General features: G+C 35.2%; 1 protein-coding gene and 1 long non-coding RNA gene across 2 annotated transcripts in view; both read right to left on the bottom strand.

Annotated features, from left to right (window-relative positions):
• The window catches only part of LOC137652541 (uncharacterized), a 282636-nt gene that overhangs the window by 152592 nt on the left and 116064 nt on the right, over positions 1-13980 (bottom strand). The gene's annotated exons all lie outside the window — the stretch shown is intronic.
• Positions 6763-13712, bottom strand: LOC137652116 (uncharacterized). The gene is made up of 7 exons (XM_068385321.1): positions 13620-13712; positions 12668-12784; positions 12025-12163; positions 10240-10356; positions 8761-8970; positions 8292-8426; positions 6763-6922 (listed from the first exon to the last, which is right to left on the bottom strand). The coding sequence occupies exons 1-7, from the start codon at positions 13658-13660 to the stop codon at positions 6800-6802; spliced, it is 882 nt and encodes a 293-aa protein (XP_068241422.1). The 5' UTR covers positions 13661-13712; the 3' UTR covers positions 6763-6799.

The following is a 13980-nucleotide window of genomic DNA, read 5'->3' on the forward strand; positions in this document are numbered from 1 at the left end:
TGAAGAAGTTTTCAGTTATCTTAATATTGTCAGGTGTGTAATGAAAGGAGAATTTGTAAAAAGTAGGCCAAACTATTCAGTGTGTGTAGGCAAAGGAAAAGTAAGCCATAACGAGAGAGGGATCCAATTTAGTAAATGGAACCAATAACTCTAGTGGCAGTTTGGTGACTTGTGCCTTTGGCTACCTACTATTGGTGTAGAGGAGTCCCAAGTCTATTTTCAACCCCACAGCTGAAATTGTCAAATCGTCAGAAAGTCAAGTTACATTTGAGAAGCTCTGAGGAATTAATTTTTGTCTTGACTTACTAATCGCATTTGGATTCTTTTATAACAATCCCTCTTAGGTTACTGCCATCCCTCCAACATTCTAAATGTGATAATTGACAAAGGATTATTGAGTAAGACTCTTTGAAATAAACAATTGTACAAGATTTTTCATATTACTTAGCCAGTATTCATTGAATTACCCATCTCTCCCCCCCCCTATCTAAGGAACTTCAGGCAATGGCAGTTAGATTCCTACACTGCCAGCACTATCTTTTAATGGTATTCTCAGACATTACTTGCACTATCATAAAATCCAGTAAATACTACATTTTTATTTAAGTTGTTGAAGCTGTGCTTGAAAAGCTTGTAGCAAATGACTATTTTCCAAAATAAATATAACATTTAGTTTTACTCTAGGTGTATTTTATACATGTGTCCCAAGTTTTCTGTTGCTCCATTTCGACTGCCATAGCAAACCTTGAAACCGAGTGGTCAGTATGTTTTTGCTCATTGGTTGATCTTCGTCACAAACGACATATTTGTTTATTGGTAGCTAAATAAAGATTGATGCTTTAGCATGATTTTAACCCTTTTACCCCCAATGGACGTACTGGTACGTTTCACAAAACTCATCCCTTTACCCCCATGGACGTACTGGTACGACCTTGCTAAAAACTGCTATTTACAGGGTTTTTTTTGCATAATTTTGATAATTTTATGAGAAACTTCAGGCATTTTCCAAAAGAATGAGACCAACCTGACCTCTCTATGACAAAAACTAAGGCTGTTAGAGCAATTTAAAAAACTATACAGCAAAATGTGCTTGAGAAAAAAAAACCGCCTGGGGGTTAAGGGTTGGAAAGTTCCAAATAGCTTTGGAGGTAAAAGGGTTAAATGGCTTAATTAACCCTGGATAGGTACGGTCCTCGGACACCCCTTTAAGGGTATACTCGGACGCAAACGACCCCGACGCCAAAAAAAAATTCTTGAAAAATCAGTTTTTGCAGTAACCTCCTTTTTTCTTTTGCCAAAAAAAACTTCAATGAATGCTTAAAACAACTGTAAAGATAAATACTACTCATCTGCAGAAAAACTATTTATTATAAATATTTTAAAAAATTAAGTAGAAAAAAAAAAGACCTGACATAAAAATTCATAAAAAAAAAGTTTATACATATATACACAAATCCTTTTAGGAATTGATTCTTGAATGTTTAGGACACATCTTGATGTATTTTGGATGAAGTCAGACCATGGAGGTGAAGATCTGAAATGAGAAAAAAAGGGTAACTTTTTTTGGCCAAAAAAAATTGTCCAAATTTCATGAATTTTTTTGGGTACCCAAATGAAATAGGAAGTGGCTAATTTTTTTAGGGAATAAACATAGGTTATCCTAAAATAGAAATATGTAAAAAAATCTTCATTATTTTGTAAATTACATTTATATCAGGGGCCATATCTAAAGGTAATTTTTTGAGTACTTGGAAATTTCGTAAAAAAATACATATATTTAATATATAATATGATATTTATGCAGGTAAAAATATACCAAAATATCACAAATTCTATAGGGAACAAGAATATATATAGATAGGGCAGCTTACGCTTCGGATATGTCCACAAAATGGCCGCCAACCACACTGACTCAGACTCCCTAATCTGCCACTTGAAATGTAGGAAGGGTATGTCAATTTCAAGGTGTTATTTACTAATCTAATTATTATTGGATATGCATATGGTGGGTTGCTGGATAATTGTCGATTATTTTACGACTATAAAATTAAAATTCTGACCCAAAAAATTTTTTTTGAAGGGAAATAAAATCGAAAAAAAAATGTAAAACAATATTTTAGCTAAAAAAATTTGATGATATTCAATCAAAAAAAAAGTAAACAAAATTTTCCGACAAATAAACATCTAGAGGAATCATTACTCTGTGATAGTTCCTTAGTACGTAGTAATTTTGAAAGAATTGGGAAAAAACGAAAAAATGGCAATCACCGGAAAATCGAACACATACTGTACCTATATATACGCCATATCTGGCTAAAAAAAGATAGGCATGGGTAGCCAGATCATCTAGAAACACTTTCCAACACTATAAAAATATAAGTTTTGCGACACTACTTGCCAATTCCTTACGGTAACATGACTAAGCAAAAAAATGCAAAACAAATAAAAAGGGGCACTCGTGGAAAAATGGCCATTCTAATATACGGCATTTCAGAAAAAAAAAAATTTCAGCCACGTGCTAGGCAAACCATCAAGGCATATTTTCCGACAAATAAACATATAAATGAAATATTACTCTGTGATAGTTCCTTAGTACGTAGTAATTTTGAAAGAAATGGGAAAAAAACGAAAAAATGGCAATCACAGGAAAATCGAACACATACTTATATATACGCCATATCTGGCTAAAAAAAAAATAGGCATGGGTAGCCAGATCATCTAGAAACACTTTCCAACACTATAAAAATATAAGTTTTGTGACACTACTTGCCAATTCCTTACGGTAACATGACTAAGCAAAAAAATGCAAAACAAATAAAAAGGGGCACTCGCGGAAAAATGCCCAACATTCTAATATACGGCATCTCAGATAAAAAAAAAAGACATGCACGTGTTAGCCCAACCATCAAGGCACACTTTCTAACACAAACATGAAAAAAAAATCAATAATATACGGCAATTCCTTACTACGTAGTAAATTTTTACAAATATTGAAAAAAAAACAGAAATTGGCAACCGCAGTTAAATACCCAATATACCAATAACTACGTCGTATCTGACAAAAACAAAATCACGCATGGGTAGCCAGATCATCTAGACACACTTTCCAACATTAAAAAAGCAAAAGTTTTACGACACTATTTCGCAATATCTTACGGAAAAATGACTTGGCAAAAAAATTTAAAAAAATTAAAAAGGGACACTCGCGGTAAAATGCCCGACATTCTAATATACGACATCTCAGATAAAAAAAAAGACATGCACGTGTTAGCCCAACCATCAAGGCACACTTTCTAACACATAAACATGAAAAAAAAATGAATAATATACGGCAATTCCTTACTACGTAGTAATTTTTACAAATATTGAAAAAAAAACAGAAATTGGTAACCGCAGTTAAATACCCAATATACCAATAACTACGTCGTATCTGACAAAAACAAAGTCATGCATGGGTAGCCAGATCATCTAGACACACTTTCCAACACTAAACAAGCAAAAGTTTTACGACACTATTTGGCAATATCTTACGGAAAAATGACTTGGCAAAAAAATGAAAAAAATGAAAAAGGGGCACTCGCGGTAAAATGGTCCTCGTGGTGATGAACGACATTTTAACTAAAAAAAAAAACATGCACATGGTAGCCAAACAATCCACCAAGACTTTCCACAACTGATAACCTATACAAGTTGCACCATTCTACGACAATTTCATAATACGTAATAACTTTGATAATTATGCAAACTACCTCAGAAGGGTAAACTCGGACGCGAACGACCCCGACGCGTCTCAGAAATCGGGGAAGGAGTACAGCTACAGCAATGCACATCTGGACACTACTAGAGCGTGTAGGGGAGACACCTCCTGCAGGTCGATCACCCACAAATTCAGTCACAGGGGTGAGTCACGTGAGAAAAACCTGTTTTTTTTTTGACGCTCGGGGTCGCAAACGACCCACCGTACCTATCCAGGGTTAATAGACTTTGGTTTGATATTACATAATGCATGTACTGAATGTGTTTTACCTTTTTCAATGATTTTAACAATTACAGTATTAAAATGTAAATGAAACCGAGGCAATTATTACTTATGCACCATCAGATTTTCAGAATGAGTAAGAAACTTCAATAATATTTTACTACATTATAGTCCTTTTTAGATGCCTGACCATCTACATAGATCAATTATTCAGTATTCCACTATCATAGAGTAAAAGAAACATTCCAATGAATCTAATGCAATATTCATAAGCTTTAAAGGTTTAAGTGTGAGCTTACAGCATGAGAAGTGGAAAAGTCTTCCCATTGATAATCTGTTAAGTAGCTTCTTGTCGCCAATGGAAGAACATCTCTCATGACCGAGTTTTTACAACAGCTACTCAGCCTGACGTTATTCCTCCATCCGGAGAGGACCAACGTCCCCTCAGAAAAGAGGCGACCGCAAGGCTGTCTCTTTTGGAGGAATATTGCCCTCTCGCAGGGAGCCGAAGGACTTATTTACTATTCCTAAGTCCTCGGCGAGAGCTTCCACACCTCAGCCACATTTATGTGGCTCAAGATTATATTTCACTTTGGCTTTGCAAGACAGTATGTATTCATGTTCTGATTCTGTAATTAAAAACCTATAATTTTGATGAACAATACTATACTCAATTTATTTTAATAAGGCGCATTTGGACTGACTCACAGCAGTGCCCTTTTATCTCGGAAAAGTTTCCTGTTATCTGATTGGTTAGAATTATCTTACCCAACCAATCAGCGATCAGGAAACTTTTCCGAGCTAAAGGGGCACCCCTGCGAGTCGGTGCAAATCTCTCTCACTAAAAAGAATTGACTATAGTCATAATGCTAATATGTACTAAGCTTGAGGTTTTTGAGATTGGAAATGTTTTCTTAACACCATTCCCACTGTGGACCACCCATCTTGGGACGACTACGTTTTATCGCAAGACTAAACCCATACCTGTGGGTCCAAGATTACCGTTTTATCGCATGATCTTATACAGAATTATTTGCACCATTTGTGGGATTTGATTGATTTTTATCTTGCACCATTTGAGCATTTTTGGAATTAATTTCTTTTGCTTGTATTGAATTTACAGTAGTTCGGGATTTGCAAGTTGCTGTGTGTTTAATTTTGGCTTTTAAAGTAATTTTTTGTTTTGTTGTTCCTAGCAGGGTCGAAGGTGCAGAGGCTGCATGGACAAGTCTAGTACAAGTATTTAGACTTTTTATGCTATTTAAGTTAAATACCGTTAATGTTCTATTCAGCATCAATACTGTAATTGCATGGCATATGATTTAGCTTGAAAACTGGTAAGTACCATTGCTAATTATTTATTAACCCTTTTACCCCCAAAGGACGTACTGGTACGTTTCACAAAAGCCATCCCTTTACCCCCATGGACGTACCGGTACGTCCTTGCAAAGAAATGCTATAAATTTTTTTTTTTCATATTTTTGATAATTTTTTGAGAAAATTCAGGCATTTTCCAAGAGAATGAGACCAACCTGACCTCTCTATGACAAAAATTAAGGCTTTTAGAGCAATTTAAAAAAAAATATACTGCAAAATGTGCTGGGAAAAAAATAACCCCCTTGGGGTTAAGGATTGGAAATTTCCAAATAGCCTGGGGGTAAAAGGGTTAAAAAAAATGGTAGATACAGTATGACTATATACATTGTGACTGTAATACTATACCAATCATTCTCAATAGTGCTTCGGAAATATTGCGAGGCCTTGCTGTATTTTTTGTCAACGTTTCACCACCTCATAGCAGATCTCAAAATGAAAATGAATAGGCAAGAGAAAATTAGCCAAATCGCAATAAATCTTCCAACTTTGGCTAATCTTCTTTTACAAACTCTCCGCTGTTGTGAAGTTTACTGTGGCGAGGCGATTTAACCATTGCTGTTATTATATATGTACTGTACAGTTATGTAATATGTATATGATGCAATTTAAAAATTATGGAATTGCTTTGTGTATGTATCAATACAATAAGTCTTATAGCGTAAAATCTTCCCAATTTACTGTTGTTTTGAAGTGTATGATTTCACATAGCAGTGACTTAGTAAGGACAGCAAATATTGTACTCATATATTATGAGGTACAATTAATCTCTTATATCCGACTTCCTCCAGTATTTGTTTCCTATCCCCCGTGAAAGGTTAAGGTCCAACTCTGTGGTTAATCTAGTTAAATTCAATGATTTCAGACTTTGTTTCACTTTTTTATGTAATATTAGATTAATATTTTTCTATTAAATCAGATTTTTTTAAATAAATTTTTGAGCAGCAGAGTTTTGAAGAAATTTAAGTTTTCTCCTTCCTTGATTGGTCGAAGATTTAGCTGGTAAAATGTAAAACATAGGCTTTTGCTGCTTACCATTCCGTGCGGAAGTTTTCACATCATGGTGTTGAGAAGATTGGAGCTGGTATAGCCCATTGGATGGTGCAAAATAGTGTGCTACTTAAAACGGGACTTACAATATAGTGAGGAAAGTGAGGGACTCCTAAGGTTGAGTATTCTTGATGGATTTTTGAATAGGGTGATTTTGTCAAGGTGTCCACTGTCATTTAATATTATTTCAAATAGACAGCCTTTGGCAAAAATGTAATTCATAACTTGATGCTTCCAAATAATAAACATGTGTAAATTGTGTGGCAAAGAAAACACAAAATTGTCTTTTACCAAAGATGTGATATTCAGCTGTTTCATCTTTATTTGTGTTACATTATTCATATATCATAAACTTTTCAGACAGTCAAAATTGTGTTAGGTGCCACAAGGGTTGGTCTACCCTTGGCGTGGAGGTGTGGTGAGCTTCTCCATCTCATCTAATTTGATATGATCTTCTTCAAGGAGACTTAGGAGTTCTTCAGCCAGCTCTGTTCCTGCTGCCTGCATGACAAGCCTCTCCTGTTAAGGAAAAAGATCATAGTCTTAGTAATAACATTTAACAAGCATGCTTATGTTCAGGGTCAAGGCATAGCCTGCGTATCGGTACCTCTAGTTAGCTTGAGATGTATTTTGGGTTTGATATTATCTTTTTTTTTTTATATATTTTGTCTCTTTCTCCACATCGTAGGTAGAATTTCTTTCTTCTTTTCAATATTTCCTCCACTGAATCAAAATTATTCTGCAATTTTCTTTAACTTTTCTTTGTATCATTGTAGCTCAATTAATTCTCATCTTTCTTTTCCATGTTCATGGCAAAATAACAAATGTAGGTTAAATTTTCTAAAGTATTTTCACAAAAATTGCAATTTACTTCTCCCTTTGACAGTCAAATGATAAAGTTTGGTATGATAATTCTATTCTGTGTTACAAATATGAAGAAAAAAAAGTGTATTTTTCAATATTTTTCGTTGATTACAATCATAGTTTTGATAATACTTTTAATAGAAATTACTAAAATTATTAGAGACAACAAATAACGGATATGGACAAAACTCTCTGGATGTGCATGCATAATAGTCTATAATAATTCCCTCTTAACTATTTTATACTTTGAACACTAAACAACAAATACGCTTCCTCTTTGATGGCAAATGAACTGTACCTTAGAAGTAACTTACACCCAAGAGGTAATCAAATTACTTAAATGGACACACTCTGGCCAGGACCCAATTCTTTGTCAAAATATTCTTGTGTCAATAACAATACATATTACTAGTTAGTCAAGTTTATGAACAGCGGTAGTGTGTTCAGTAGGTAGTTGGGTCACCAAATTCTTGTCCGGCCAAGTGCTTGGCCAATCAGTTAGTGCACATAGCGCAACATGTATCGTTTGCCATAATAGAAGAGCAACAAAGTAATGTCAATTTGCGAGCGAAGCGAGGCACACTTTTTAACCCTTTTACCCCCAAAGGACGTACTGGTACATTTCACAAAACTCATCCCTTTACCCCCATGGACGTACCGGTACGTCCTTGCAAAAAAATGCTATAAAATTTTTATTTTTTATATTTTTGATAATTTTTTGAGAAAATTCAGGCATTTTCCAAGAGAATAAGACCAACCTGACCTCTCTATGACAAAAATTAAGGCTGTTAGAGCAATTTAAAAAATATATACTGCAAAATGTGCTGGGAAAAAAATACCCCCCTGGGGGTTAGGGGTTGGAAATTTCCAAATAGCCTGGGGGTAAAAGGGTTAAAAGTTTAAATACATATTCAACTACTGATTTAAAAACTGATAGAAAACTATTTTCTTCGGAAACGTTACATGACGTCTAAATCTATGGTTCGAATAAACTATTTGGTCATTTGTGCTTCCCAGTATATACCTGTAAAACTTGCATCGCTGTATTTTTGGAGAGTGCGTTCTCTTGTTGGTTCTTGTGATAGTTGTAAACTAACTTGTCCCATGAGATCTCAGAAAGGAGCCTCTCTTCTTTCAGGTCATCAGCCCAGTCAGCACCCTGAAGTTAACATAATGCAGTTACCAAATTATTCTAATTTCAATAATAATAATAATAACTGTAGTAATGATAATTCTCTCTCTCTCTCTCTCTTTCTCTCTCTCTCTCTCTCTCTCTCTCTCTCTCTCTCTCTCTCTCTCTCTCTCTCAAGAATTAGATTAGTGTATCGTTTAGGTGTTATTGTACATAATAGAGAAATTATCAACAAAAATATAGTCTCTTTAGCATGGTAAATAGAATTTATTCTGTATAGATAAGTAGAAAATACTCACTTCAAGTCATTTTAGCATAGTGAATAGAATTTATTCTGTATAAATGTACAGAAAACACTCACTTCAAGAACGTGATCCAACAAGGCTTTCTTAGCGACTGGTTCCAAAATAAGCTCGTCTTCCCTCTCCTTAAGTTTGAGGAATTCTTCCTGAGATAATCCTCTTCCAGTGTCATAAAGTAAGGACCAAACAGTAAGGTAGACTTGAAACTTTAATTCTGGCATGACGAAGAATTCCTCAACGACACCAGCGCTGCTTATATCCTCCTCTTCCTGTCGGAGAAAAAATCAATCTAGAAGTTTCATATGATAAACTCTGAATACATGGGAAACTATTTTTATTAAGATTTTCTTTCAGAGCAAGATGTTCTAGTTTTTCACCCTAAACAAAGCCTTGGCTATATGTAGTGAACACCTCTGATATAGGTTCAGTGAAGGGGTAACTTGGTTATTTGCACTCCATTGGAGTGCTAATATAAAATACAATACAGCAACAAATGGTACGAACATCAACCTCAAGCTGTGGTAGAAAATGAGTAACCTATCTACTCTGGTATTACAGTACAGTAGCCTATAGGTACGGATGGGGTGATAAAAGCACATCGACTAAGGCATCACTGGTTGACAAGACAATGAAAAAAGTATCACTCATAGATATCGCAGTAACGTGGGGCTCAAGATTGCAAGATGAGGGGAGAGAAAAAGTAGAAATGTACTGTACCAGGACTTGCAAATTGAATTGATAAGGCTATGGAAGTGATGCCAATAATCATAGGAGCACTAGGGACCATACCTTACCTAAGTCACTGAAAAGGAATCTTAAGAATATAGGAGCTTGTATAGGCCACGGAATGGTGCAAAAGAGCGTGTTACTTAAAACCGCACATATAGTGAGGAAGGCAATGGACTCCTAAGGAATCTGGATGCAACCCAGACCCTCATACTATAAACCATCAGTCTTTCTAGACTGTAATTAATAATAATAATGATAGCAGATACGAATGTTGCTACGGTAATCGTTCATAACATGTCCTGAAAATGAATTATGTTGAACGTAGCATCATTTTGACGCAGCATCACATCTGATTTCATGGAGTGTAGGTTTAGGCAGAAGAAAATTACGCTCGACTACACTTTCAATGTCTTCTTTGTTGCTGTTGATGGTAAAAACAGGTGTGACGGGTCACGAGTGTCATATAAAAAATTATAATCAACCTACTGGACCAGCTATACTAGCAAGCCTTTTTGAGTTTGAATAAGGATCAATATCAAAATAAAAAACACCGACTTGAGTTACTACAATACGACCTACAAATGATAGGCTGTAGATGACGTACAGTGAGAACGAGAGTAAAATCAGATGTATGTGAAGACGAAGACTACATTGATTACCTGTTTAGTGAAAGTAGAGGAAATTTTAATAGATAACTAAGGTAACATTGGTTCTGTTTTATTTTGGTTACACAAATGCATACATAAAGACACTTGGAAAGGATAGATAAATGAAAGAAGCAATAAGTCCTCCCAACCAGGGTAAATTACCTCATATTTGCTTTGCTCCAGAGTAATGGAAGCAACGGCAGCGATCTCTTCATGAATAGTGTCTCCGATGATCTCGTCCAGAAGAGCTGTTTGAAGCCTCGTATCTCTGCTGAATCTCTGTTTGATAAAAAAAGGTACTCTTATGATGGCTAATATTTATAGTATTACATTGATAACAGGAAAAAAATTGTGGCAACAAAACATATGTTCCTGATAATTGAAGTAACATACTTTCAAAAAACATATTCATTACCTAAAATACATATTTTGACATTTTATAAGGTTTTTATCTTTTATATTTCAAAATATGGTTCTGATTTTTTTATTCTTTATCCAAGAAATAGTTAGTCATCATTGTCATTAACAAGACTAAGCCTACTTATCAATCTCAAACCATATACAGTAACCTGTTGAGATAAAACCGCTAGAGCATTATGGGGTCTATTGACTGGCCAGACAGTACTACATTGGATTCTTCTCTCTGGTTACAGTTCATTTTCCCTTTGCCTACACACACAGCTAATAGTCTGGCATATTCTTTACTTATTCTCCTCTGTCCTCATACACCTGACAATACTGAGATTAACCAACAATTCTTCTTCACCCAAGGAGTTACTGCACTGTAATTGTTTGGTGGCCACTTTCCTCATGTTAAGGGTAGAAGAGACTCTTTAGCTATGGTCAGCAGGTCTTCTAGGAGAAGGACACTCCAAAATCAAACCATTGTCCTGTAGTCTTGCGTAATGCCATAGCCCCTGTACCATGGTTTTCCACTGTCTTGGGTTAGAGATCTCTTGCTCGAGGGTACACTCGGGCACGCTGTTCTGTCTTGTTTTAAGGTTTTTATAGTGTATATGAGATATTCATTTTGATGTTACTCTTCTTAAAAATTTTATTTTTAATTGTTTCCTCTCCTCACTGGGCTATTTTCCCTGTTAGAGCCCCTGGGTATTTAGCATCCTGCTTTTCCAGCTAGTGTTTTAGCTTAGAAAGTAATAATAATAATAAAAGAATTATAATTATTCATTGTAGGAAAAGAGATTAAGTAAGTGTTACAACATTTGCAAACCACTTTCATTTGGAACTACTGTATTTTGGTTGAATATAAACATTTGAATAATTTTTTGTCTCAACAAAAGTTGAATGTAATGACTAGGCATAACCAATTAAAACAAGTAAAATAATCTTGGATATATGAAAAAAAGGAAACTTTGTAGTTTTTCTGGAGATGTACAAAGGCTCCACAGTTATATACTTTACTTTAAGGTCTGTTCTACTAGTTCTTTCACCTTCAGAACCCTATTGGCCTACAGGGCCTACAAGATCTGTTTGTCGTATACTGTACATTCTAAATGGATTTTGACGTAGGAAAAATCTATTTTTGGGTGAGATAGCCATGTCGTCCTGATGGAAGTTCCTTCGGGCAGCTTCCTACTATATAATATTTCTGTGAGTGATATTACAAGAGAATTATCATCAGGTATCACGGGGTTCCAACCCGCGGAACGACTATCCTAAGATATCGTGTATAATCAGGGACGTATCCATTGATAACCATAGATATCTGCACCCCAAACAGACTTAACCCAGTCTAGGAATCTAAGGAGGAGTATTTAGAGTATCATGTAGTGTGTTCTGTTATTTTGAAAGCCTTAGTAACTTCAGTCCTTTTGGTATCTAGTGGGAGCTTGTTATATAGTCTTGGGGCTATTATCTTCAAAACACGTTAAAAGCTCCAACTTTTTTCATTATCACTTGGATTTAATCTGAAATAATACAACTTACCTCTGCTTGTGCTTTCATCTTTCTTTTCTCGTCAGCCATCCATGGAACTTCAGCTAAGGCAGGAAAGGTGATTTCGCCAGTGATGTAATAAGGCATCGGATGCTCCTCGCCATTGTCGAACACTGGTAAAAATTTTACCCTAAAGAGATACACATAAAGTTTGCATTAATTCATTAATATTATAGATATATTGTATCATACTTTGATTAACCATTCATTGCCTAGGCTTTATTTCCTGTTTAGAAGTACCATGATATTCCACTATCTTGGGTTAGAGTTGTTTTGCTTGAGGGTATACTCAGTCACACTATTTTGTTTCTTTATTTCCTTTTCTTCTGTGCTATTTTCCCTGTTGGAGCACTTGGGCTTATAGCATCCTCCTTTTTCAACTATGTTTGTAGCTTAGTTATAATAATATGAACACTAATTTTTCTTTGTGCTTTTTAACTGTTTCCTGTAGTAATGAGTTTTCAGTGTCAAAACAGTATTGCATACACACACATACACATATATACATATATTAATTGTCTCGTAAATTTATCAAATGAGACGTAGGCCTACCTCTATAGGTTTATCATTATAATCAACATACTGTACTTTACTGTACTGGAAACATAAAAAAACAAAAGTAAAGCATACATACTTTTCTATAGAAGCTGCACTGGTTCGGTTCTTCTCTTTTATCTTTGAATAATTTATTCCTCGAAGATCTGGCGGCGAGTTCAGGTACATGCGCGAATGCTCGCCGGGTGTGCCTAGGCTAAACCAAAGAAAGGAAATAAAAGAAGGTATTTTTAACTACCCAAAATTAAAGTTCTATCATTTTTAGCACATTAACTTTCATATCAACGAACTTCAATGCAGTTTCATAAAATTTTAGTAAAATATTCAAGTATAAAAAATTTCAAATTTGCAGCGAATGTTTTTATGTTGAACAAGTTGACATACTTCTCTCTTCATTGTTTATATATAAAAGGTCTATTTTAACATTGTTACTGATCTCAAACCCATAAGGTTCTTTGGTCGCTGCAACCTCACCATCTTTGTGAGCTAAGGATGTGAGTTTTTGGGGAGGTTTAGGTTTATCTGCTGAGTCATCAGCAGCCATTGCCTGGCTCTCCTTGGTCCTAGCTTGGGTGGAGAGGGGCTTGGTTGCTGATTATATGTATATATGGTCAGTCTCTAGGGCATTGTCCTGCTTGATAGGAGAATGTCACTGTCCCTTGCCTCTGCCATTCATGAGTGGCCTTTGAACCTTTAAGATATTTAAGAAATTTTGCTAATACCTCTCATATATAGTTTATTTATTTCCTTATTACCATTCCTCACTGGGCTATTTTCCCAGTTGGAGCCCTTGCTTTTCAAAGTTAGGTTGTAGCTTAGCTAGTAATAATAATCTCCCCTATATTATAGATTATATATTTCTTATCGGTAACGCTCGGCTTTCCCCGTCCCTCAGATAAGGAGGGTAGGGAAAGTAGTCATACCCTGGTTAAATACAGTATTTAGCTGGCATTTTGCTGGGTTGCGTACACATGTAATAATAGTAATAATAATAATAACGATAATAATAATAATAATAATTAAAATCTTACCTTGGTAGACGTCCGCTACCTCTGCTTGGGGTATGAATCATATTGTAGGTTGCTGGAGATACCTTTAAAAGAAAATTAAATTAGAAAGTTGACGATGAAAAAGTCTTTATCAGCATATTTATCCCTGTTATTGATTTTCAAAATACAAATCATTAGTGTATTTGTAGAAGAGAGACTTTAGCTATGGTTACCATTGTTCTCTAAACTTGGGTAGTGCCATAGCTTCTGTACCATGGTCTTCCACTGTCTTGGGTTAGAGTTCTCTTGCTTGAGGGTACACTCGGGCACACTATTCTATCTTATTTATCTTCCTCTTGTTTTATTAAAGTTTATGTAGTTTATACAGGACATATCTGTTTTG

Source organism: Palaemon carinicauda, chromosome 13 (assembly GCF_036898095.1).
Source record: "Palaemon carinicauda isolate YSFRI2023 chromosome 13, ASM3689809v2, whole genome shotgun sequence".
Classification (NCBI taxonomy): domain Eukaryota; kingdom Metazoa; phylum Arthropoda; class Malacostraca; order Decapoda; family Palaemonidae; genus Palaemon; species Palaemon carinicauda.